The sequence below is a fragment of the Dendrobates tinctorius genome, unplaced genomic scaffold, assembly GCF_039654945.1.
Source record: "Dendrobates tinctorius isolate UK_male_01 unplaced genomic scaffold, ASM3965494v1 ptg000063l, whole genome shotgun sequence".
In the NCBI taxonomy this organism is placed as follows: Eukaryota; Metazoa; Chordata; class Amphibia; order Anura; family Dendrobatidae; genus Dendrobates; species Dendrobates tinctorius.
This window is the reverse complement of record NW_027361731.1, coordinates 24979378-25006791: the sequence shown is the minus strand read 5'-3', so window position 1 is coordinate 25006791 and position 27414 is coordinate 24979378. Positions and strand designations below refer to the sequence as shown.

At 39.5% G+C, this 27414-nt stretch overlaps 1 protein-coding gene across 17 annotated transcripts in view; it reads right to left on the bottom strand.

The window, feature by feature from the left end:
- SHISA6 (shisa family member 6) overlaps window positions 1-27414 on the bottom strand; it is a 470754-nt gene that overhangs the window by 73390 nt on the left and 369950 nt on the right. For 8 of the 17 annotated variants that reach the window (XM_073579679.1, XM_073579678.1, XM_073579680.1 and 5 more), the window contains one exon: window positions 22740-22823. The exons of the other annotated variants lie outside the window; for them this stretch is intronic. In XM_073579679.1, the coding sequence (XP_073435780.1) occupies window positions 22740-22823 (84 nt within the window). The remainder of the gene's footprint in view (window positions 1-22739; window positions 22824-27414) is intronic. 17 annotated transcript variants of the gene reach the window in all.

Genomic DNA, 27414 nt, shown 5'->3' with positions numbered 1-27414 from the left:
CAAAGCAACCCCAAAACATCAGGGAACCTCCGCCATGTTTGACTGTAGGGACCGTGTTCTTTTCTTTGAATGCCTCTTTTTTTCTCCTGTAAACTCTATGTTGATGCCTTTGCACAAAAAGCTCTACTTTTGTCTCATCTGACCAGAGAAGATTCTTCCAAAATGTTTTAGGCTTTTTCAGGTAAGTTTTGGCAAACTCCAGCCTGGCTTTTTTATGTCTCGGGGTAAGAAGTGGGGTCTTCCTGGGTCTCCTACCATACAGTCCCTTTTCATTCAGACGCCAACGGATAGTACGGGTTGACACTGTTGTACCCTCGGACTGCAGGGCAGCTTGAACTTGTTTGGATGTTAGTCGAGGTTCTTTATCCAACATCCGCACAATCTTGCGTTGAAATCTCATGTCAATTTTTCTTTTCCGTCCACATAGGGAGGTTAGCCACAGTGCCATGGGCTTTAAACTTCTTGATGACACTGCGCACGGTAGACACAGGAACATGCAGGTCTTTGGAGATGGACTTGTAGCCTTGCGATTGCTCATGCTTCCTCAGAATTTGGTTTCTCAAGTCCTCAGACAGTTCTTTGGTCTTCTTTCTTTTCTCCATGCTCAATGTGGTACACACAAGGACACAGGACAGAGGTTGAGTCAACTTTAATCCATGTCAACTGGCTGCAAGTGTGATTTAGTTATTGCCAACACCTGTTAGGTGCCACAGGTAAGTTACAGGTGCTGTTAGTTACACAAATTAGAGAAGCATCACATGATTTTTCGAACAGTGCCAATACTTTTGTCCACCCTCTTTTTTATGTTTGGTGTGGAATTATATCCAATTTGGCTTTAGGACAATTCTTTTTGTGTTTTTTCATTTAAGACAAATTAAATGAAGATAATAATACCAAAGAATTTGTGTTTGCAATCATTTTCAGGAAGAAACTGAGTATTATCTGACAGAATTGCAGGGGTGTCAATACTTTTGGCCACAACTGTATAACTACTATAACACTGCTCCTATGTACAAGAACATAACTACTATAATACTGCTCCTATGTACAAGAATATAACTACTATAATACTGCCCCCTATGTACAAGAATATAACTACTATAATACTGCCCCCTATGTACAAGAATATAACTACTATAATACTGCCCCATGTACAAGAATATAACTACTATAATACTGCCCCTATATACAAGAATATAACTACTATAATTCTGTCCCCTATGTACAAGAATATAACTACTATAATACTGCCCCCTATGTACATGAATATAACTACTATAATACTGCCTCCTATGTACAAGAATATAACTACTATAATACTGCCCCAATGTACAAGAATATAACTACTATAATACTGCCTCCTATGTACAAGAATATAACTACTATAATACTGCCCCTATGTACAAGAATATAACTACTATAATACTGCCTCCTATGTACAAGAATATAACTACTATAATACTGTCCCCTATGTACAAGAATATAACTACTATAATACTGCCCCTATGTACAAGAATATAACTACTATAATACTGCCCCCTATGTACAAGAATATAACTACTATAATAATGCTTGTGATGGTGTGATGTTATGTGTGTATCATTTTGTGTTTATTTATATTTTACGGATTTCCATAGTGTTCTCCTGTTGCCCTGTATCATTCTGTGTATTCCCATATTGTCTAGAGTCTCAATTACCCAGCTTAGGGGAAGGAATTTTTTCCCTATGGAGAAAATTGGCTTCTACTCTGTGGGTTTTTTTGCCTTCCCCAAGATCAACAATGTAGAACAGCTGCACTAAAAATAGGCTGAACTAGATGGACATAAGGTCTTCCTTCAGTCTTCAAAACTATGTTACTATATTATGCTCCTATGTACAAGAATATAACTACTATAATACTGCTCCTATGTACAAGAATATAACTACTATAATACTGCCCCTATGTACAAGAATATATCTACTATAATACTGCTCCTATGTACAAGAATATAACTACTATAATACTGCTCCTATGTACAAGAATATAACTACTATAATACTGCCTCCTATGTACAAGAATATAACTACTATAATACTGCCCCTATGTACAAGAATATAACTACTATAATACTGCTCCTATGTACAAGAATATAACTACTATAATACTGCCCCTATGTACAAGAATATAACTACTATAATACTGCCCCTATGTACAAGAATATAACTACTATAATACTGCTCCTATGTACAAGAATATAACTACTATAATACAGCTCCTATGTACAAGAATATAACTACTATAATACTGCCCCTATGTACAAGAATATAACTACTATAATACTGCCCCCTATGTACAAGAATATAACTACTATAATACTGCCCCTATGTACAAGAATATAACTACTATAATACTGCTCCTATGTACAAGAATATAACTACTATAATACTGCTCCTATGTACAAGAATATAACTACTATAATACTGCCCCTATGTACAAGAATATAACTACTATAATACTGCTCCTATGTACAAGAATATAACTACTATAATACTGCCCCTATGTACAAGAATATAACTACTATAATACTGCCCCTATGTACAAGAATATAACTACTATAATACTGCCCCTATGTACAAGAATATAACTACTATAATACTGCTCCTATGTACAAGAATATAACTACTATAATACAGCTCCTATGTACAAGAATATAACTACTATAATACTGCCCCTATGTACAAGAATATAACTACTATAATACTGCCCCCTATGTACAAGAATATAACTACTATAATACTGCCCCTATGTACAAGAATATAACTACTATAATACTGCCTCCTATGTACAAGAATATAACTACTATAATACTGCAACTATGTGCAAGAATATAACTACTATAATACTGCCTCCTATGTACAAGAATATAACTACTATAATACTGCCCCTATGTACAAGAATATAACTACTATAATACTGCCCCTATGTACAAGAATATATCTACTATAATACTGCCCCTATGTACAAGAATATAACTACTATAATACTGCCCCTATGTACAAGAATATAACTACTATAATGCTGCCCCTATGTACAAGAATATAACTACTATAATACTGCCCCTATGTACAAGAATATAACTACTATAATACTGCCCCTATGTACAAGAATATAACTACTATAATACTGCCCCTATGTACAAGAATATAACTACTATAATACTGCCCCTATGTACAAGAATATAACTACTATAATACTGCCCCTATGTACAAGAATATAACTACTATAATACTGCCCCTATGTACAAGAATATAACTACTATAATACTGCCTCCTATGTACAAGAATATAACTACTATAATACTGCAACTATGTGCAAGAATATAACTACTATAATACTGCCTCCTATGTACAAGAATATAACTACTATAATACTGCCCCTATGTACAAGAATATAACTACTATAATACTGCCCCTATGTACAAGAATATATCTACTATAATACTGCCCCTATGTACAAGAATATAACTACTATAATACTGCCCCTATGTACAAGAATATAACTACTATAATGCTGCCCCTATGTACAAGAATATAACTACTATAATACTGCCCCTATGTACAAGAATATAACTACTATAATACTGCCCCTATGTACAAGAATATAACTACTATAATACTGCTCCTATGTACAAGAATATAACTACTATAATACAGCTCCTATGTACAAGAATATAACTACTATAATACTGCCCCTATGTACAAGAATATAACTACTATAATACTGCCCCCTATGTACAAGAATATAACTACTATAATACTGCCCCTATGTACAAGAATATAACTACTATAATACTGCCTCCTATGTACAAGAATATAACTACTATAATACTGCAACTATGTGCAAGAATATAACTACTATAATACTGCCTCCTATGTACAAGAATATAACTACTATAATACTGCCCCTATGTACAAGAATATAACTACTATAATACTGCCCCTATGTACAAGAATATATCTACTATAATACTGCCCCTATGTACAAGAATATAACTACTATAATACTGCCCCTATGTACAAGAATATAACTACTATAATACTGCCCCTATGTACAAGAATATAACTACTATAATACTGCCCCTATGTACAAGAATATAACTACTATAATACTGCCCCTATGTACAAGAATATAACTACTATAATGCTGCCCCTATGTACAAGAATATAACTACTATAATACTGCTCCTATGTACAAGAATATAACTACTATAATACTGCCCCTATGTAGAAGAATATAACTACTATAATACTGCCCCTATGTAGAAGAATATAACTACTATAATACTGCCCCTATGTAGAAGAATATAACTATTATAATACTGCTCCTACTTTGGTATCACACAATTAGCAGAGTGAGAGATGAGTGAACAATCCCAAGAACCTTTATTACATGCAAACCCAAAGGTCCATAGAACAATCCACCACACTGAGGATACAATAGTCCAGTAACGGGATAAATGCTCGGGAGATGAGAGTCACAATCCTCTGCTTAAAGATCGATGTGGCCGTGCGGCTCCTCCTCGCTGTGTGTGTGCCACAGGTGGGGTGGTGACCCTGGAAGATCTGAAGTCGCAGCTGCCATTATCCTGGCGGGTCAGCGGCAGGGTGAGGCTCTGTAATCTGCCCCATCTTGGGTATTGTGCTGGGACTGTACTACGTGTTATCTGCCTGTTTTGTGGTACAATAAAGCATTGCCCCACTAGTTTACCCTCACCCTGTGTTATCTGAGTAGCGTTGTGCCCACGTTAAAGGCAGAGTGGGTGTTCGGCGGGATGATCTCCGGTCCATGCGGTTTCGCCCACCGACCCTCGTGTCCCCACATGTGTGCCGTCTTCACAAGTCAAGGACAAACCTCGTATCTCGTAATCTATAAGATTCCTGAAATTCAGCACAGCAACTCCGGAACAATTCATCAACGTGCCACGGCCTCTAAGAATAGCCGATCTTCTATTTTCCATGGATTTAGCTTTGATCAATTTTTCATTGACTTTCCAAAAGCCAGAGACGCGGATGACGGGAGGAGACTCGTCACCGCGGGAAGTCTCGAGCCGGTCAATGTGCAGAGATGTGACGGAGCCGGGATGACGGCCGCAGATTGGGGGTGTCGCATTGTATGTGCTGTCTTCCAGGTGCAAAAATTAAAGATGTGTCTGACAGGATATCAGGACTCTTCAGACCTACAGATGACTACCCATTCCTGCTACTACATGTGGGGACAAATGACACCGCAAGAAACGACCTGGAAACCATCTGCAGAGACTTTGAAGACTTAGGCAAGAAAGTGAAAGAACTGGGAGTGCAGGTGGTCTTCTCTTCCATCCTCCCAGTGGATGGCCATGGAACAAGGAGGTGGAATAAGATTCTGCAGGTGAACAACTGGCTACGTCGATGGTGCCGTCAGCAACGATTTGGATTTCTGGATCACGGAGTGAACTACTTATACGATGGACTACTTGCTAGAGATGGGGTGCACCTTACGAAGACTGGAAAGCAGGTATTTGGAAGTCGCCTTGCTACACTTGTAAGGAGAGCTTTAAACTAGAACAACATGGGAAGGGAAGCAAAAGACCAGAAAAAGCCATACACCTGACAAATGCTACTGAGAACTCTGTTATTAGAAGTGGAAAGGAAGAACAAAGACGAAAGAATCTAATTAAAAAAAATATTGGAGAAAGAGAAACCAATCACCAACTAAAATGTTTCTATACTAATGCACAAAGCATGGGCAACAAACAAGGAGAATTGGAACTACTAACACAGGAAAAGAAATATGATGTCATTGGAATCACTGAAACTTGGTGGGACAATACACATGATTGGAATACAAGACTAGAAGGATACAACTTATTTGCAAGAAACAGACTTGATAAACGAGGAGGGGGTGTCGCATTGTATGTTAGAAATGCGTATATCTCCACAGAGATTGAAGCTTCAGAGACTGGGAGTTCTGTGGAAACTGTTTGGGTAAGAATACAAGGACAGAACAATGGAAAGGACACCATTGTAGGCATTTACTACAGGCCGCCTGTGCAAGCTGAAGATATGGATGAACTCTTTATGCATCAAATGGCCAAGTTCTCCAAAAAATATGACATAGTTGTCATGGGAGATTTCAACTATCCAGACATTTGTTGGGAATCTCTCTCAGGCAAAACTAACAGGTCAAGGAAATTCTTATCCTCTCTTGCTGACAACTTTATCTTCCAAAAGGTAAAGGAGAAAACAAGGGGAACTGCTACCTTGGATCTAATCCTTATAAACAGGGAGGAAATGGTTGAGGAGGTAAAAGTGGCTGGGACCCTAGGAGGTAGCGACCATGCTATTTTAGAATTTTGGATAACTAGAGGCGGAAGACCTGTGAAGACTCAGACGTCAAGGTTAGATTTCAGAAAGGCAGATTTTAAGGGATTCAGAAAGAGAATTGGAGGGATCCAATGGCTGGATATCCTTAAAGACAAAAATGTCCAGGAAGGATGGGAAATCTTGAAAAATGAAATTCTCAAAGCACAGTTGTTAACAATTCCGAAAAGAGGGAAGAATAGGAAACATTTAAGGAAACCAGGATGGATGAACACAGAACTTAAGCACATGCTAAAAAGGAAGAAAAAATGTTTATAAAATGGAAAGAGGGAGGCATATCTAAAGAAGAATATAATGCTGTCTGCAGAATCTGCAGGGCACAAATCAGATTATCTAAAGCTGAAAATGAATTGAGGCTTGCAAGAGATGTCAAAAGCAATAATAAAGGATTTTGGGGATATGTCAAAAGTAAAAGAAAAGTCAAAGATGCTATAGGATTTTTACAGGATGAAAATGATGAAATGGTAAGACAGGATGTTGAGAAGGCTGAACTTTTAAATTCCTATTTTGCATCTGTTTTCTCTCAGAAAGGAAATGTAACATCAACTGTTCTTCACTGTCCTATTAAGGGAATAGAAGAATCCAGGATATCTATAAACAGAAAGATAGTGAGGAAACACTTAGCTAACCTAAATGTATTCAAGTCTCCAGGTCCAGATGAATTACACCCCAGAGTACTGAAGGAGATAGCAGAAGAAATTTTTGAACCCCTCTCCATAATCTTTGAAAATTCTTGGAGAACAGGAGAAGTGCCAGAAGACTGGAGAAGAGCAAATGTTGTTCCTATCTTCAAAAAGGGGAAGAAGGTGGACCCAGGCAACTATAGGCCGGTGAGTCTGACTTCTATACCAGGAAAGATCTTTGAACAAATTATTAAACAACATGTATGTCAATACCTGGATAAGAATGAAGTGATTAAACAGAGTCAGCATGGGTTTGTAACTAATAAGTCATGTCAGACTAATTTAATTTCCTTCTATGATGGTATTACTGATTGGGTGGATCAAGGAAATGCTGTAGATATAGTATATCTTGACTTCAGCAAAGCATTTGACAAAGTCTCTCATACAATCCTTATTGAAAAAATGACTAAGTATGGAATGGACAAGGCAACTGTTAGGTGGATTCATAACTGGCTTAGTGATCGGACCCAAAGAGTGGTCGTAAATGGCTGCACATCCAGTTGGAAGAATGTCTCAAGTGGGGTACCACAGGGCTCTGTCCTGGGCCCTGTATTGTTCAACATCTTTATCAACGATTTAGATGAAGGAATTGAGGGTAAACTGATTAAATTTGCTGATGACACAAAGCTAGGAGGGATAGCTAATACTAGAGAAGAGAGAGAGAGGATTCAAAAAGATTTAAATAAACTGGAGAAGTGGGCAGCAACTAACAGAATGGTTTTTAACAGGGAGAAATGCAAAGTACTACATCTGGGCAATAAAAATGAAAAAAGCATATATAGAATGGGAGGAATAGGGCTAAGTGACAGCACATGTGAAAAAGACTTGGGTATACTAATAGATCGCAGACTGAATATGAGTCAACAGTGTGATGCAGCAGCAAAAAAGGCAAATGCAATTCTAGGATGTATTAACAGAAGCATACAGTCTAGATCACGTGAAGTCATTATTTCCCACTACTCCTCTTTGGTCAGACCTCATCTGGAATATTGTGTCCAATTTTGGGCACCACATTTTAAAAAAGACATCAACAAACTGGAGCAAGTTCAGAAAAGAGCGACCAGAATGGTGACCGGTCTGCAAACCCTGTCTTATGAGGAAAGGTTGCAGGATTTGGGAATGTTTAGTTTGCAAAAGAGAAGACTGAGAGGAGACTTAATAGCTGTCTACAAATATCTAAAGGGCTGTCACATTGTAGAAGGATCAACTTTATTCTCATTTGCACAAGGAAAGACTAGAAGCAATGGGATGAAGCTGAATGGGAGGAGACACAGATTAGATATTAGAAAAAACTTTTTGACAGTTAGAGTGATCAATGAGTGGAACAGGCTGCCACGAGAAGTGGTGAGTTCTCCTTCAATGGAAGTCTTCAAACAGAGGCTGGACAGACATCTAACTGGGATGATTTAGCGAATCCTGCTTTGAGCAGGGGGTTGGACCAGATGGCCCAGGAGGTCCCTTCCAACTCTACGATTCTATGATTCTATGATTCTATGATTCTATGATTGGGCATTTTCTTTTCCTCTCGGGCTAAAAGTGCGAAGAACCGGCAGAAACATTCTTTTAATCCCTTGAATTGTAATTTTTTTTTCTTCTCGATCATTTTATGATCCTTTAATAAGCTCGGCTCCACTGGGAGAATCTTAAAAGGGTCGGAGTATATCGTGACGACAGGAGACCTCGCAGCGGGGGAAAAATAGAAGCTCAAAATATTCGAAAGTCTTTTTTTTTAAAAGAAAAAATTATTGATTATATTTTTTTTATTCTTTTGTTGCATTTTTTAATTTTTACTTGTAAAAACACAATTTATGTAGAAAACCTAAAAAATTAAATATTATCCAAAAACGAACTTTTTAAAATTATTTCATTTTAAAAAATATGTTAAAACCAGCCAGCATGGTGAAGTCAGCTGACGGCTATGGAAGAGGATGGCACGCGTCGTGGGAGTGGAGAAAGGTAAGAAGTATTGCTTTATTTTTACATGTGATGACATTATCACTGGAAGGGGTCAAGGCTGGGGAACATTTTACCATGGAGGGGTCCATGATGGGGGCCATTATTACTAGAAGAGGTTCAGGAAGGGAGACATTATAACAGGAAGAGGTCCCTGATGGGGGACATTAATACTTGAAGGAGCTCGAGAAAGGGGACATTAATACTGGACGGGGCTGAGGACATTATACCAGGAAGAGGTCCCTGATGGGGGACATTAATACTTGAAGGAGCTCGAGAAGGGGGACATTATTACTGAAAGGGGCCCAGTATGGAGGACATTAATACTGGAAGGGGCTGAGGACATTATACCAGGAAGAAGTCCCTGATGAGGAACATTAATACTTGAAGGGGGATTGGGAAGGGGAGCATTATTACTAGAAGGGCCCAGGATGAAGGACATTATACTAGGAAGGGGCCAAAATGAGGAATATTTTGCCAGGAAGAGGTCCATTATTACTAGTAGAGGCTCAAGAAGGGAGACATTATTACTGGAAGGGGCCCAGGATGGGGGACATTATAATAGGAAGAGGTCCCTGATGGGGGACATTACTACTTGAAGGAGCTCGAGAAGGGGGACATTAATACTGGAAGGGGCTGATGACATTATACCAGGAAGAGGTCCCTGATGGGGAACATTAATACTTGAAGGGGGATCGGGAAGGGGAACATTATTACTGGAAGGGCCCAGGATGAAGGACATTATACTAGGAAGGGGCCCAAGATGGTCACTACTTACTATTACTAGAAGAGGCTCGAGAAGGGAGTCATTATTACTGGAAGGGGCCCAGGATGGGGGATGTAATGTACTGCAAGATATGTATGTTAAGTAACCTTTGATTCTGCTGGAACCTTCCAGAATTTTCCATGCTATGAGAAAGCTGCTTGCCATACAGCTGCAGCCCCCCTCCTTTTGTTTCCCCCTCCTTAACAGCTCTGTGTCCGCATTGGTAATAGGACACTTCCTCTATGAGCATTTAGCCCCTCTCCACAGAAAGGAATGTTAATTAGCTAAGGGAAAGGATTTCTTTGTCCTGGCCATGAGGCTGGATACAGGTATAGGACATATTAAAAGAAGCTCTAGCGTGCACTTCGCTCGTGCCAGAGATATAATAATCACATCTCTGCGTAGGCAACGAAACCAGCTTTCTAACCCCTAATTTTCACGGCTCTAACCCCTCCAGAAACTGAGATATGGATTGCTCCAAAATGGAGTGTCTTAATTATGGCATGTTTGATGTTGTTTTATTGGATTCGATAAATTTGGAAAAATTAGACCATCGGTGTGTTTATACGAGCCTCCTTCGTTAAGATATGGTTATTATAAGTTTTTTAGTTAAATGGCAACTTGGAGAAAGGGGGGCTGAACTTCTGCAGACTGCCCCTTTCGTGATGTAATCGACCCTAGACTATAAGGTACCCCTCCCTTGCAATTCCTCAGTTGAAGCTGCAGATGCCATGCTAGAAAGACCTGCAGATGTCCGGGGATGTGTGGTTGGATGCCCCTCCCCCGAGCCACATGGGTTGCCTAAAGAACCATAAGCAACTGTAAGTGTAATTTCTGTTTTCATCCATTTATTTTGATATTTGCAATGTACATATTTCCTGTCTCAACTTTGTAACAACTTTTATCTGTGTAATCACTGCCCACATTTTGGGAATAAATGATAAAATTATCAGTCTGTCTTCATGCTCTAAGACACAAACTATGCGCCTTTTTTAGATAATCGCTACTAATTTGGGGGTTTGCCACGGACCCTCTTAATTAACTCTTTGATTAAGTGAATCGTGGCTGGTGGCAGCGTGGTGTGTTCGGTTGGTTGGGCTAGCTGGCAGCACAGACGGGTCTTAGATGCTGAATGAGTGGCCGAGGCCAAAGCATTGATAATTCCCTTACTGCAGTAGTCTAATTGACCGTGCACAACAAGCAGCCCATCCGGCGACTAATTATCCTAGGTGCAGTTGCCTGACTGACCTGAGGGTAAGGGGGATGCCGGAGAGCTGTGAGTTCCAAAGTGGAACTGAGAAGGTGGAATATCCATATATCCCCGCAGTTCTTGGAAGGTTGTTAGCAGTGGTGGGGCATTCAAAATAACCCCCCTGCGATAAATTGTTAGAGCAAGATTAGCTTGCTGTATATTTTTGTCACATGGTACCAGTGGCGGGATAACTAAGATAAGTCCCCACTGTGCCTGTGATAGCCGTGTGCCGGCAGTGCGTCGCATCCCTCCGTCCGCTGACATACCCGTGTCAGTGGTGGGATTGTGACATATTGGTGGCACAGGGTGTGCTTTTGTCATCACAATTTGGTGGCAGCGGTGGGATAACTAAGATAAGCCCCCACTGTGCCTGTGATAGCCGTGTGCCGGCAGTGCGTCGCATCCCTCCGTCCGCTGACATACCCGTGTCAGTGGTGGGATCGTGACATATTGGTGGCACAGGGTGTGCTTTAGTCATCACAGGGGACATTATTACTGCAAGGGACTCAGGATGGGGGACATTATTACTGGAAGGGGCCCAGGATGGGGGACATTACTGGAAAGGGCTCAGGATGGGGGACAGTATACCAGGATGGGGGACATTACTGGAATGGGTCCAGGATGGAGGACATTATACCAGGAAGGGGCTTAGGATGGAGGACATTATAACTGGAAGGGGTCAAGAATGGGGACATTATACCAGAAAAAGGTCCCTGATGGGGGACATTATTACATGAAGGGGACAAACACAAATTAATTTTATGATCTACAACGCTACTTGGGCCCATACATCTGGCCAACATGCAGGTGGGGGGGCCAAGTCCAAATTTTGCACTAGGGTCCACTGGATTCTAGTTCAACCAAAGCCTTTAAGCCAAGGCCACTTTTGACTTGGCGAAACTTGACAATGCCACACTGCCATCGATAAGTTAACATTAGGTCTTCTTAATCCGCAAACTCAACTAACATAAGAAGAAAGCAACTGCTGGTGCCCATACTTATTGCAATGACGTAATGACTTCATGGAGCCACAAGGGTCCCACTACGGATGGCCTCCTTTTAATTTTTTTCTGGAGTCAGCAAAACTCATAGGAATCACAGCCTGGGCCATCGAACATGCCGCCGACTTTTGGCACTCTTTGAAATGGTCTGGATGTTTACGTGGACCACCCATTCACTGGTAGCGACATATTTGGTGACTTACACAATGCCCAGAACAGATTTTCTATTTTATAGCTAATTTTAAACTTTTTCCGAACATGTCGCAAGTAGATCCGATGGGGGTCCCATTAGTTTCGTGCGTCGACATGTGCGTGGGCGTTAAGTGCCGTTGTATACTCATTAGTGTGGATGTTAATGGTTAAATATAAGTCGTTTGCTATATATAAACCTTAATTGCTTTAGGAACTTTTGCATTTTTCTAACATTTTAATGTCATGATACTTTTTTTTTTCCTTGCTAACTGCTCCATTATTGCTGAAAATACATTCCCATATTCCAATATTATCCCATGAATCCGATTCATTCTTGGTGCTGCTGTTAATGTGAGCTGCTGGGGGCGGACACTGGATGGAATCAGACTCCTTCCCCCTCTGGCAGCTGCAGGGCGTGGGCTCTAGACAGAATCAGTCTCCTTCCCCCTCTGGCTGATTTTTAGAAATGTGTTTATATATCGAAGCTTCTTCTCCCTCCAATTACATCCTAATCTGAATTCAAAACAGTCCCGATTTCATACAAAACATGATTCTCATTCCCAGCGTTTTCAGTGTCCACAGTACAGGGTCATAAGAGTAAATTTTATTGGCGGAGGTACCATTTTGCTGCTGGCTTTTTTTCTGCGTGTGGTGGACGGGGGTTATTTTCTGGTGTTTAGGTCAATACGATCATAGCAAAACCCAATTAATTTACTTTGATTTCTTTTACTATTTTTGCACAATAAGAACACTAGTCTGTTTTGTGTGCTGTACACTTCATAGGCCTATAACATTTTTATTTTTCTGTCGATGCAGCTTTAGGAGGGCTTGTGTTTTGACGGCCGAGCTGTAGTTTTTATTGCTACCACTTTGGGATACATACGACTTTGTGATTGCAGTTTTTATTCCAGTTTTTTGAGAGGGAGAGAAGTCAATTCTGCCCTCATTTTTCATTTTTTATACTTTTGCATTTTTTCCGGTTTTACGATATGAATACATTATAGTATTAGATAGAGGAGACCATTTTTGCTCACTTTTCCTTTTTTTAACGTTTACTAGGGAACTTGACCCTGTGATCACTGGATAGCTGCTATACTTGTCTGTGTACAGGTATCAGACAGACATCCTATGAAGACCTGTCGGTGACAAGACCCAAATAGGATGTTGAGACCCCCTCCGGCAGACAGGAGCGAGCCCTACAGTGGGACCCGTGACAAGAAGCCACTTGATAGTATACTCGTTAATTAAAGTCGTTAATTTGACTTTCTCAGTGAAAAAGTTTTGGTAAAACTATATACAGTATTTTTTACAGGACGGGTCATTTTTCCCGGTTTTGCAAAGTGCTCCTGAGCTCCTATCTTACGCCAGATCTCCCCCTCTGCCGTCTCAGACCTTTGTCCCTGCCATGGATTTCTCCTTACTTATGGCACATTCCTCTCCTGGGCTATGACCTTTCTGCTATTTCAGGCGGCAGATGCTCATTGCTCAGTGTCCTAAGCCAGAGACAGACAAATTTATAATTGCACATTTTTATGAGATTACATTGTCTGTTGCCAGAGGGGTAAGGATCCTGATTATAGCCAGAGCCCAAACCCAGGCAATTGCGAGAGGAGGAAGGACACTGATTCCATCCAGAGCCCACCTCCTGCTACTGTCAAAGGAGGAAGGAGACTGACTCTATCCAGAGCCCAACTTTTGCAACTGCCAGAAAAGGAAGGTGACTAATTCCATCTAGAGCCCATCCCCTGCAACTGCCAGAGGGGGAAGGAAACTGATTCTATCCAGGGCCCACCCACTGCTACTGTCAAAGGAGGAAGGCGATTGATTCTATCCAGAGCCCACTCCTTGCAACTGCCAGAAAGGGAAAGAGACTGATTCCATCTAGCGCTCATCCCCTGCAACTGCCAGAGGGGGAAGGAGACGGATTCTATCCAGGGCCCACCCCCTACAACTGCAAGAGGGGGAAGGAGGCTGATTGCATCTAGAACCCAGCCCCTGCAACTGCTAGAGGAGGAAGCAGACTGATTCTATCCATGTGTGCGGTGAGCGAGCTCTGGCTGTGGGCTCAGGAGGGTGGTGGGGGCACTATGGATCACGAAGGTGATGGAACGCACGATGCAGTCTCAAGAATACAGCCGCTGCCATCCCAGTGGATCCTCTGATTCTATCCATAGTTCATCCCCTGCAACTGCCAGAGAGGGGGAAGTAGACTGATTCTATCCAGACTTCACCCCCTGCAACTGCCAGAGAGGAAAGGAGACTGATTCCATCCAGAGCTCGCCCCCAGCAGCACCAAGAGTAAAAGTTAAGTCATGAACTAAGCTCAGCAATAAAGCATCCAACAAGCCGCACCTTGTCTGTGGCCTCCACATCTAGATTTCTGACTCTGATGTCATAGAACATCATTCATATTTGGGCTATATTTAAAGAACAACCACAAGAAAATGCACATTGTATCAGTTATTTATTAGTGATTTTAATGACTCCCCTCTCGTCTTTTTTGAATAATTTGGCACATTTTCCGCTAATTAGTAGACTTAACATGTAATCCCAGCCTGTGCATGTACTGTTTCTTTAAATGCGCAGCGGCCGGTGTGTGCAGTGTCTGCATTGCCCCGATGGCTGCTGTCTCCCTGGGGCACATGCTGTGGGCATTGTCAGGCGGCGCACGCTTTGTTGCGGCTATATAAATCCCTGCACACGCAGAGAATGCAGCCATTGACTCGGCGGCGATCAGGACCTTCTGTACTCTACTTAATTGAACTGCTCCTTCGATGATGGCGGCAGGAGGAAAAAAATTAAATAAATGCAAAATGATGTTTCTAAGGGAAAAGAAGCAAAATCTCTGAAGCCGAGCGAAGGATGATTCAATAAGTGTCTTCACAATGGGAAGGCAGAAGCAACGGGCGGCTGTCATCTGCCATTATGGTTAACCTCCCGCGAAGATTACTGAAGAGCGACGGGAAGGCCGCCGTCCTGCCAGTACCGCTACACGTCAGCTGTCAGGCAGATGCGTCCCGCCGTCACATGCCGAAACATTTCCCAGAATTCCCAGCTTGTCATATGCCGATTACCCACCGCAATAAAAATCATCAGCTCCTATGTGATATTATAAGGCGGAAAAAATCAATTATCTGCTGCGGCGAGGTCATAACAGCGGAGGGCGAGAAAATAACAAAGCACTACAGACCAACCACTGCCGTATAAATCTACAGATAACCAGCATTATAGGGGCTATATTACTGTGTATAGGGGCAGTATTATAGTTGTTATATTCTTGTACATACGGAGCAGTATTATAGTGGTTATATTCTTGTGCATAGGGGTAGCATTATAGTAGATATATTCTTGTACATAGGGGCAGTATTATAGTAGTTATATTCTTGTACATAGGGAGCAGTATTATAGTAGTTATATTCTTGTACATAGGAGCAGTATTATAGTAGTTATATTCTTGTACATAGGAGCAGTATTATAGTAGTTATATTCTTGTACATAGAAGCAGTATTATAGTAGTTATATTCTTGTACATAGTGGGCAGTATTATAGTAGTTACCGTATTCTTGTATATAGGGGGCAGTATTATAGTAGTTATATTCTTGTACATAGGGGCAGTATTATAGTAGTTATATTCTTGTACATAGGGGGCAGTATTATAGTAGTTATATTCTTGGACATAAGGGGCAGTATTATAGTAGTTATATTCTTGTACATAGGGGCAGTATTACAGTAGTTATATTCTTGTACATAAGGGTAGTATTATAGTAATTATATTCTTGTACATAGGGGGCAGTATTATAGTAGTTATATTCTTGGACATAAGGGGCAGTATTATAGTAGTTATATTCTTGTACATAGGGGCAGTATTATAGTAGTTATATTCCTGTAGATAGGGGTAGTATTATAGTAGTTATATTCTTGTACATAGGGGCAGTATTATAGTAGTTATATTCTTGCACATAGGAGCAGTATTATAGTAGTTATATTCTTGTACATAGGGGGCAGTATTATAGTAGGTATATTCTTGTACATAGGAGCCGTATTATAGTAGTTATATTCTTGTACATAGGGGGCAGTATTATAGTAGTTATATTCTTGTACATAGGAGCAGTATTATAGTAGTTATATTCTTGTACATAGGGGCAGTATTATAGTAGTTATATTCTTGTACATAGGGGCAGTATTATAGTAGTTATATTCTTGCACATAGGAGCAGTATTATAGTAGTTATATTCTTGTACATAGGGGGCAGTATTATAGTAGGTATATTCTTGTACATAGGAGCCGTATTATAGTAGTTATATTCTTGTACATAGGGAGCAGTATTATAGTAGATATATTCTTGTACATAGGAGCAGTATTACAGTAGTTATATTCTTGTACATAGGGGCAGTATTATAGTAGTTATATTCTTGTACATAGGGGCAGTATTATAGTAGTTATATTCTTGTACATAGGGGACAGTATTATAGTAGTTATATTCTTGTACATAGGAGCAGTATTATAGTAGATATATTCTTGTACATAGGAGCAGTATTATAGTAGTTATATTCTTTTACATAGGAGCAGTATTATAGTAGTTATATTCTTGCACATAGGAGCAGTATTATAGTAGTTATATTCTTGTACATAGGGGGCGGTATTATAGTAGTTATATTCTTGTACATAGGGGCAGTATTATAGTAGTTATATTCTTGTACATAGGAGCAGTAGTATAGTAGTTATATTCTTGTATATAGGGGCAGTATTATAGTAGTTATATTCTTGTACATAGGGGGCATTATTATAGTAGTTATATTCTTGTACATAGGGGCAGTATTATAGTATTTATATTCTTGTACATAGGGGCGGTATTATAGTAGATTTATTCTTGTACATAGGGGCATTATTATAGTAGCTATATTCTTGTACATAGGGGGCAGTATTATTGTAGTTATATTCTTGTACATAGGAGCAGTATTACAGTATTTATATTCTTGTACATAAGGGGCATTATTATAGTCGTTATATTCTTGTACATAGGGGGAAGTATTATAGTCGTTATAGTCTTGTACATAGGGCAGTATTATAATAGTTATATTCTGGTACATAGGGAGCAGTATTATAGTAGTTATATTCTTGTACATAGGGGCAGTATTATACTAGTTATATTCTTGTACATAGGGGGCAGTATTATATTAGTTATATTCCTGTACATAGGGAGCAGTATTATAGTAGTTATATTCTTGTAGATAGGAGCAGTATTATAGTAGTTATATTCTTGCACATAGGGGCAGTATTATAGTCGTTATATTCTTGTACATAGGGGCAATATTATAGTAGTTATATTCTTGTACATAGGGGGCAGTATTATAGTAGTTATATTCTTGTACATAGGGGCACTATTATAGTAGTTATATTCTTGTACATAGGGGGCAGTATTATAGTAGTTATATTCTTGTACATAGGGGCACTATTATAGTAGTTATATTCTTGTACATAGGGGCAGTATTATAGTAGTTATATTCTTGAACATAGGGGGCAGTATTATAGTAGTTATATTCTTGTACATAGGGAGCAGTATTATATTTTTGTACATAGAGTGCAGTATTATAGTAGTTATATTCTTGTACATAGGGGGCAGTATTATAGTAGGTATATTCTTGTACATAGGAGCCATATTATAGTAGTTATATTCTTGTACATAGGGGGCAGTATTATAGTAGTTATATTCTTGTACATAGGGGCAGTATTATAGTAGGTATATTCTTGTACATAGGGGCAGTATTATAGTAGTTATATTCTTGTACATAGGGGACAGTATTATAGTAGTTATATTCTTGTACATAGGAGCAGTATTATAGTAGATATATTCTTGTACATAGGAGCAGTATTATAGTAGTTATATTCTTTTACATAGGAGCAGTATTATAGTAGTTATATTCTTGCACATAGGAGCAGTATTATAGTAGTTATATTCTTGTACATAGGGGGCGGTATTATAGTAGTTATATTCTTGTACATAGGGGCAGTATTATAGTAGTTATATTCTTGTACATAGGAGCAGTAGTATAGTAGTTATATTCTTGTATATAGGGGCAGTATTATAGTAGTTATATTCTTGTACATAGGGGGCATTATTATAGTAGTTATATTCTTGTACATAGGGGCAGTATTATAGTATTTATATTCTTGTACATAGGGGCGGTATTATAGTAGATTTATTCTTGTACATAGGGGCATTATTATAGTAGCTATATTCTTGTACATAGGGGGCAGTATTATTGTAGTTATATTCTTGTACATAGGAGCAGTATTACAGTATTTATATTCTTGTACATAAGGGGCATTATTATAGTCGTTATATTCTTGTACATAGGGGGAAGTATTATAGTCGTTATAGTCTTGTACATAGGGCAGTATTATAATAGTTATATTCTGGTACATAGGGAGCAGTATTATAGTAGTTATATTCTTGTACATAGGGGCAGTATTATACTAGTTATATTCTTGTACATAGGGGGCAGTATTATATTAGTTATATTCCTGTACATAGGGAGCAGTATTATAGTAGTTATATTCTTGTAGATAGGAGCAGTATTATAGTAGTTATATTCTTGCACATAGGGGCAGTATTATAGTCGTTATATTCTTGTACATAGGGGCAATATTATAGTAGTTATATTCTTGTACATAGGGGGCAGTATTATAGTAGTTATATTCTTGTACATAGGGGCACTATTATAGTAGTTATATTCTTGTACATAGGGGGCAGTATTATAGTAGTTATATTCTTGTACATAGGGGCACTATTATAGTAGTTATATTCTTGTACATAGGGGCAGTATTATAGTAGTTATATTCTTGTACATAGGGGGCAGTATTATAGTAGTTATATTCTTGTACATAGGGAGCAGTATTATATTTTTGTACATAGAGTGCAGTATTATAGTAGTTATATTCTTGTACATAGGGGGCAGTATTATAGTAGGTATATTCTTGTACATAGGAGCCATATTATAGTAGTTATATTCTTGTACATAGGGGGCAGTATTATAGTAGTTATATTCTTGTACATAGGGGCAGTATTATAGTAGTTATATTCTTGTACATAGGGGACAGTATTATAGTAGTTATATTCTTGTACATAGGAGCAGTATTATAGTAGTTATATTCTTGTACATAGGAGCAGTATTATAGTAGATATATTCTTGTACATAGGAGCAGTATTATAGTAGTTATATTCTTGTACATAGGAGCAGTATTATAGTAGTTATATTCTTGCACATAGGAGCAGTATTATAGTAGTTATATTCTTGTACATAGGGGGCAGTATTATAGTAGTTATATTCTTGTACATAGGAGCAGTATTATAGTAGATATATTCTTGTACATAGGAGCAGTATTATAGTAGTTATATTCTTGTACATAGGAGCAGTATTATAGTAGTTATATTCTTGCACATAGGAGCAGTATTATAGTAGTTATATTCTTGTACATAGGGGGCAGTATTATAGTAGTTATATTCTTGTACATAAGAGCAGTATTATAGTAGTTATATTCTTGTACATAGGGGCAGTATTATAGTAGTTATATTCTTGTACATAGGGGCAGTATTATAGTAGTTACATTCTTGTACATAGGAGCAGTATTATAGTAGTTATATTCTTGTACATATGGGGCAGTATTATAGTAGTTATATTCTTGTACATAGGAGCAGTATAGTAGTTATATTCTTGTATATAGGGGCAGTATTATAGTAGTTATATTCTTGTACATAGGAGGCATTATTATAGTAGTTATATTCTTGTACATAGGGGCGGTATTATAGTAGATTTATTCTTGTACATAGGGGCATTATTATAGTAGTTATATTCTTGTACATAGGGGGCAGTATTATTGTAGTTATATTCTTGTACATAGGAGCAGTATTATAGTATTTATATTCTTGTACATAGGGGGCATTATTATAGTCGTTATATTCTTGTACATAGGGGGCAGTATTATAGTCGTTATAGTCTTGTACATAGGGCAGTATTATAATAGTTATATTCTGGTACATAGGGAGCAGTATTATAGTAGTTATATTCTTGTACATAGGGGCAGTATTATAGTAGGTATATTCTTGTACATAGGGGGCAGTATTATACTAGTTATATTCCTGTACATAGGGAGCAGTATTATAGTAGTTATATTCTTGTACATAGGAGCAGTATTATAGTAGTTATATTCTTGTACATAGGAGGCAGTATTATAGTCGTTATATTCTTGTACATAGGGGCAATATTATAGTAGTTATATTCTTGTACATAGGGGGCAGTATTATAGTAGTTATATTCTTGTACATAGGGGCACTATTATAGTAGTTATATTCTTGTACATAGGGGGCAGTATTATAGTAGTTATATTCTTGTACATAGGGGCACTATTATAGTAGTTATATTCTTGTACATAGGGGCAGTATTATAGTAGTTATATTCTTGTACATAGGGGGCAGTATTATAGTAGTTATATTCTTGTACATAGGGAGCAGTATTATATTTTTGTACATAGAGTGCAGTATTATAGTAGTTATATTCTTGTACATAGGGGGCAGTATTATAGTAGGTATATTCTTGTACATAGGAGCCATATTATAGTAGTTATATTCTTGTACATAGGGGGCAGTATTATAGTAGTTATATTCTTGTACATAGGGGCAGTATTATAGTAGTTATATTCTTGTACATAGGGGACAGTATTATAGTAGTTATATTCTTGTACATAGGAGCAGTATTATAGTAGATATATTCTTGTACATAGGAGCAGTATTATAGTAGTTATATTCTTGTACATAGGAGCAGTATTATAGTAGTTATATTCTTGCACATAGGAGCAGTATTATAGTAGTTATATTCTTGTACATAGGGGGCAGTATTATAGTAGTTATATTCTTGTACATAAGAGCAGTATTATAGTAGTTATATTCTTCTACATAGGGGCAGTATTATAGTAGTTATATTCTTGTACATAGGGGCAGTATTATAGTAGTTACATTCTTGTACATAGGAGCAGTATTATAGTAGTTATATTCTTGTACATAGGAGCAGTAGTATAGTAGTTATATTCTTGTATATAGGGGCAGTATTATAGTAGTTATATTCTTGTACATAGGGGGCATTATTATAGTAGTTATATTCTTGTACATAGGGGCGGTATTATAGTAGATTTATTCTTGTACATAGGGGCATTATTATAGTAGTTATATTCTTGTACATGGGGGCAGTATTATAGTAGTTATATTCTTGTACATAGGAGCAGTATTATAGTATTTATATTCTTGTACATAGGGGGCATTATTATAGTCGTTATATTCTTGTACATAGGGGGCAGTATTATAGTCGTTATAGTCTTGTACATAGGGCAGTATTATAATAGTTATATTCTGGTACATTGGGAGCAGTATTATAGTAGTTATATTCTTGTACATAGGGGCAGTATTATAGTAGGTATATTCTTGTACATAGGGGGCAGTATTATACTAGTTATATTCCTGTACATAGGGAGCAGTATTATAGTAGTTATATTCTTGTACATAGGAGCAGTATTATAGTAGTTATATTCTTGTACATAGGAGGCAGTATTATAGTCGTTATAGTCTTGTACATAGGGGCAATATTATAGTAGTTATATTCTTGTACATAGGGGGCAGTATTATAGTAGTTATATTCTTGTACATAGGGGCACTATTATAGTAGTTATATTCTTGTACATAGGGGGCAGTATTATAGTAGTTATATTCTTGTACATAGGGGCACTATTATAGTAGTTATATTCTTGTACATAGGGGCACTATTATAGTAGTTATATTCTTGTACATAGGGGGCAGTATTATAGTAGTTATATTCTTGTACATAGGGAGCAGTATTATATTTTTGTACATAGAGTGCAGTATTATAGTAGTTATATTCATGTACATAGGGGGCAGTATTATAGTAGTTATATTCTTGTACATAGGGAGCAGTATTATATTTTTGTACATAGGGGCAGTATTATAGTAGTTATATTCTTGTACATAGGGGGCAGTATTATAGTAGTTATATTCTTGTACATAGGGGCAGTATTATAGTAGTTATATTCTTGTACATAGAGTGCAGTATTATAGTAGTTATATTCTTGTACATAGGGGCAGTATTATAGTAGTTATATTCTTGTACATAGGGAGCAGTATTATATTTTTGTACATAGGGGGCAGTATTATAGTAGTTATATTCTTGTACATAGGGGGCAGTATTATAGAGGTTATATTCCTGTGTATAACTACTATAATAGTGTCTTTGTGTATAAGAATATAATGACTATATTACCGCCCCTATGTTTAGGATTGTTTTTCCTATAATACTGCTGTTATGTGCAGCCTTTCTCACATCTCGATTTGTGGAAATATATCTTCATTTTCTCTCGCTACTCTTTAGATATTTAGACTTCTGGCTTTCGGCCATTTTTGTGAGAATGGGCACCCGGTGCCTACTCACCCGTCTTTTCTTGGGTCTTCTTGGCCTCCCGTCTGCAGCTTCTGATGACATCAGGACTCCAGTGGGTAAACTCTGCCGCTCCCGCTGCGGATAAAAATACAGATAAATTCTCACAGACGGTGCTCCGATTCAACTTGAATCAGACAACCATCGTGAAGTCCTACATCTGACATGGAAAGTGGTGGATGAAGCACTTGACAACACTGGACCCGTGGGGGGGGGAGGCACCTAAACAGATATCATTACATAGAGGTCAATACACACATTAATAATACAGAACGGAGGAATGCCACAAACCCATAAAGTGTTCTAGTAGACAGGTTAATCATGCATTTAAATTTAATGCTTTTTCCAATGAAATTGATGCAAAAAAAAAAACCAATTTGAGCACGGTCACTAATTATATAAGTTTCTAAAGAAATTACAATCTGTTACTGATCTTAAAGAGGATCAGTCTCTTGCCGTAAACTTGTATTTTTATTAATCTGGTGTAAATGCCGCTGTTCTCCTGAATCCAGCGATGTTTTTCTTTGTTTTCTAAGCCTCACCATTCCTCAGTTATGGCTCCTTCTTCCTTGTATATAAATCTAGTCTTTTTAGCCAACTGGGCGTGGTCCATATGATGACACCCACAGGGATCGCTGAAGACCACACCCCCTCCACAGAAAAGACTATTCATGTGCAGTGAAAAAGGGGCCATATCTCAGGAACAGAGAGGCACAGGAACAAAAGGAAAACAACTCCCGATTTAGGAGAACAGCGGCATTTACACCAGATATTTTTTACAAATATTTATAGAAAGTTAGAGATTCACTTTAAATTGAATAAAGTGCCAAGGATAAGTCAGATTTAGTAAAAAATGTAGAATTTTAAGATCGGGAAGTGGTTTGGAGTATTAGAGGTCATGAATCTCAAGGTCAGTAGGTGGTCGGGAAAGCAAAACAGAAAAAATTATTAGCCCCAACTAGATCACTTGGTTTACCCAAGTAGAAAGTGTTTGGACAATTACCACCCTCTCTTGATAAATCCTTCCCACCATGTCTCTGATTCAACTGATCGACCAAATTAAAAGTCTCCTAAAAGAAGAATCTAGTCAATACCCCCATTATTTATCACTCAGATCAGTATCATTAACGGAATTATCTGTGAGCTATGGCAGAATGTAACATAACAAGGGCATCCTGACTTCAGATTAAACCTAGTGTCTATTTTATAAACTATCCCTGCCTAACGAGCTAAGAATTTAGCCTTTCTTAAGGTACCGTTTAACTAAGCAACGCACCATCGATCCCGACAACGATACAACCTGGTAAGGATCGCTGGTGCTTCGCTACATGGTCGCTACATGGCCGTCAAACAGGCAGATCTACTCAACAACGCAGCAACGATCCAGCGATCAGTGTAATGACCTCGGCGGTCGTTGGGACCTTGTCACACAGCAGCGATTCTGACGACTCCCGCCTGCGTCCATGATTTCTGAGTCGTTAATGAGGTTGCTCGTCGGTGTCAAACACAGTGATGCATGCTGGCCAGCGGGACACCAGTGATCAAAAAATGAAAAAATGGCCAGGACATTCCAGCACGATCAGCGACATTGCAGCGGGGGCCTGGTCGCCGCTACGTGTCACACTGTGATGGTGTGATATGTTATGTGGGTATCATTTTGTGTCTATTTATATTTTACGGATTTCCATAGTGTTCTCTTGTTGCCCTGTATCATTCCGTGTATTCCCCATATTGTCTAGAGTCTCAATTACCTTCGTAAAGTCTGATAATTGAATTAGCTCACTTACTGTCTGCAGCCTGACTGTATCTATGCCTCTTGATGAACCCCCTGTAGTGCCTTAATCCCCAAGGCACCTTTGTCCGGTCTGGGAGGCCTGAAAACTGCCCCAACCTGTCTGACTACTCCTGGACATAAGGAGGGGGCTGGGGAGGACAGGAGCTGGACAAGTCAGACCCTGTGTGGTGATGATCGTGTGAAGACAGCACGTCAGAGAGAAGAGCCATTTTATCCACTGTCTGTTGGATTATTGGACTCTCATCTCCTTGGACATTCATCCTGTTACTGAACTGCATTTGTGTTCTGGACTATTGTATCCTTTTAGTTTTGCCTATAATAAAGGTCTTGGGATTGTTCACCCTTCCCTCGCTCTGTTGATTGTATGGTATCGGAGAAGTACCCCATGACAACTGGTGGCAGAAGTGGGATCAACAGAGTGTAACCCAATGGAGAACCACCCACAGTACAGAAGTTGGACTGTATCCAGTTTACAGGAGAGAGACAGAGACCTGGGTCTGAACTACCAGGGACTGACTAAAGAGGCCTTAATTGACCTACTGGTGGGTGCTAGCCCGGCCACCTCCTCCCAGATGTCTGAAGGACGAGCATGTCGGAGATGGCTGGGAGCAGAAAACGCCTTTACTGTGGAAGATGTTATACAGGCGTTCCTTATAGAACAATTTCTTGCCAAGTGCCCTGCAGAGGTACGGGAATGGGTCCGGGAGCACACGCCGTGTACCGTGGATAGAGCTGCAGCCCTGGCCGATGAAGCCCTTACTATCCGGCTGCAATGGAGGAGGCTTCTGGACAATGAACCACGGCCTGCTCCTGCGCCCCGTCCCCCTCCGATTATATCTGCCTATCCACCTAGTCGCAAGCCGATGACAATCACGCCTCACAATCCTGGAGCCCAACAGTTCCGACCACGACCTGGGGGTATCCCAGAATGGAGATGTTATGGGTGTGGGCAACCTGGACATTTGCAGTTTGGCTGTCCCTCAAGGATTCGGAGGGAGCCCCAAACAGCCCCACCTCGTCCAGTGCATCTTGTGCACTCCATCCCGCCTGAGGAAGAGCTACCACCACCCACACCAGAGTGGACCACCGACCACGGCACCATAGATACCCCTCCTGGAGTGTACAGACTCCGGCCTTTGTCCTTTAGCTACCCAGAGCAACAGCAACGCCACCTGCAGGATGTCTTAATTGATGGACACAAAGTGTCAGGATTTAGAGACACGGGGCATTCCTGACTATCGCTGACCCCCCGTGTTGTTTGACCCGAGGCAATTCAGCAGGGTCCGGGAATTCCCATTGTCCTGGTGGGGGGTGCCAGCAAATATATACAGCAAGCTTCTGTGCGTTTGGATTATGATTGTGGAGAAAAAGTATTAAGCTACGTACCGGTGACGGTATTTTTCGGAAGCCCATGACAGCACCACGAGAGGGGATCCACCCTTCAGGAACAGGAAACCTACAGACAAAAAAGGTGGCACCTCTCCCACGCATCAGTTGGATTACAGAGCTTTAGAGGCTACCATGGTTAGTGGCACAGCATATATACAATATATACAATCTATACATCCTATTTACAATTTATATATAATGTTTACTCCAATTTAAGGCAAATCCGTGAAACAAACTTCTAAGAGGAAGGAGTGCACCTCTATACGTGAACAAGGGAGGGAACTAAGGGTGCTGTCATGGGCTTCCGAAAAATACCGTTACCGGTACGTAACTTAATACTTTATTCGGACTCCCATGACAGCACCACGAGAGAATTACAGAGATGTAAACTAACTAACTAACTAACTTAGGGAGGGACTACAGCCTGCAGCACCCTTAGCCCAAAGGTGAGATCCGAGGAGACCCCCATATTTAACCGATAGTGGTTAAAAAAGGTGGAAGGAAATGACCAGGTGGCCACCTTACATATCTGGTCAATTGACACTCCAGATCTCTCCGCCCAAGATGATGCACGAGTGGAATGCGCCCTCAGGTTCTGGGGAGCCGGAATGCCACCTGCTGTGTAAGCCAGAGAGATAGCCTCTCTAATCCACTTTGCTAACGTGCCTTTTGATACCCTAAACCCTTTCTTAGGACCTTGGAAGGATAAAAATAATGCGTTCTCTTTCCTCCAAGGATCAGTAGCCGCTATATATTCTAGTAGGCATCTTTTAACATCTAACGCATGAAGCTTCTGCTCTTTAGGGTTGGTAGGATTAGGGAGGAAGGAAGGGAGCACTATCTTTTGTGTCCTGTGAAAGTGTGATGCTACCTTGGGCAAGTATGCTGGGTCCGGTTTTAGGATTACTCTATCATATAAAAACTCTGTATAAGGGGGCAACCTGGAAAGTGCCTGTATATCACTTATCCTACGTGCAGATGTTATTGCCGCCAAAAAAGCTATCTTAAGGGATATAATCTTTAACAAGGCCGAATCCAGAGGTTCGAATGGCTTCTCTGTCATAGCTGTAGCCTGTAAGGACTAAATTTAAGTTCCATGGTATACATTTATCCTTGTGTATGGGTCTGGATCTACTAGCAGTTTTGATGAATCTAGTCACCCAGTAGTTGCTGGCAATATCACAGGTAAATAGGGCCACCAGGGCTGAAACCTGCACTTTTAAAGTACTCGTGGAAAGACCCAACTCTAGACCCCTCTGAAGGAATTCTAGAATCTGTTTCGTGGGTATTCCATCCCTGAGATTAAACTCAGTGGTGGACAGGAATTGCCTCCAGGTTCTAGCATAGATCTTTGTAGTAATCTGCTTCCAGCTCTTCAGAAGGGTATTAATTAAATTTTTGGAGAAACCTCTATCCCTCAACAGCGCCCTCTCAAACTCCACGCCGTCAAATGGAGTCCCGTTAATTGCGGATGGTTGACTGGCC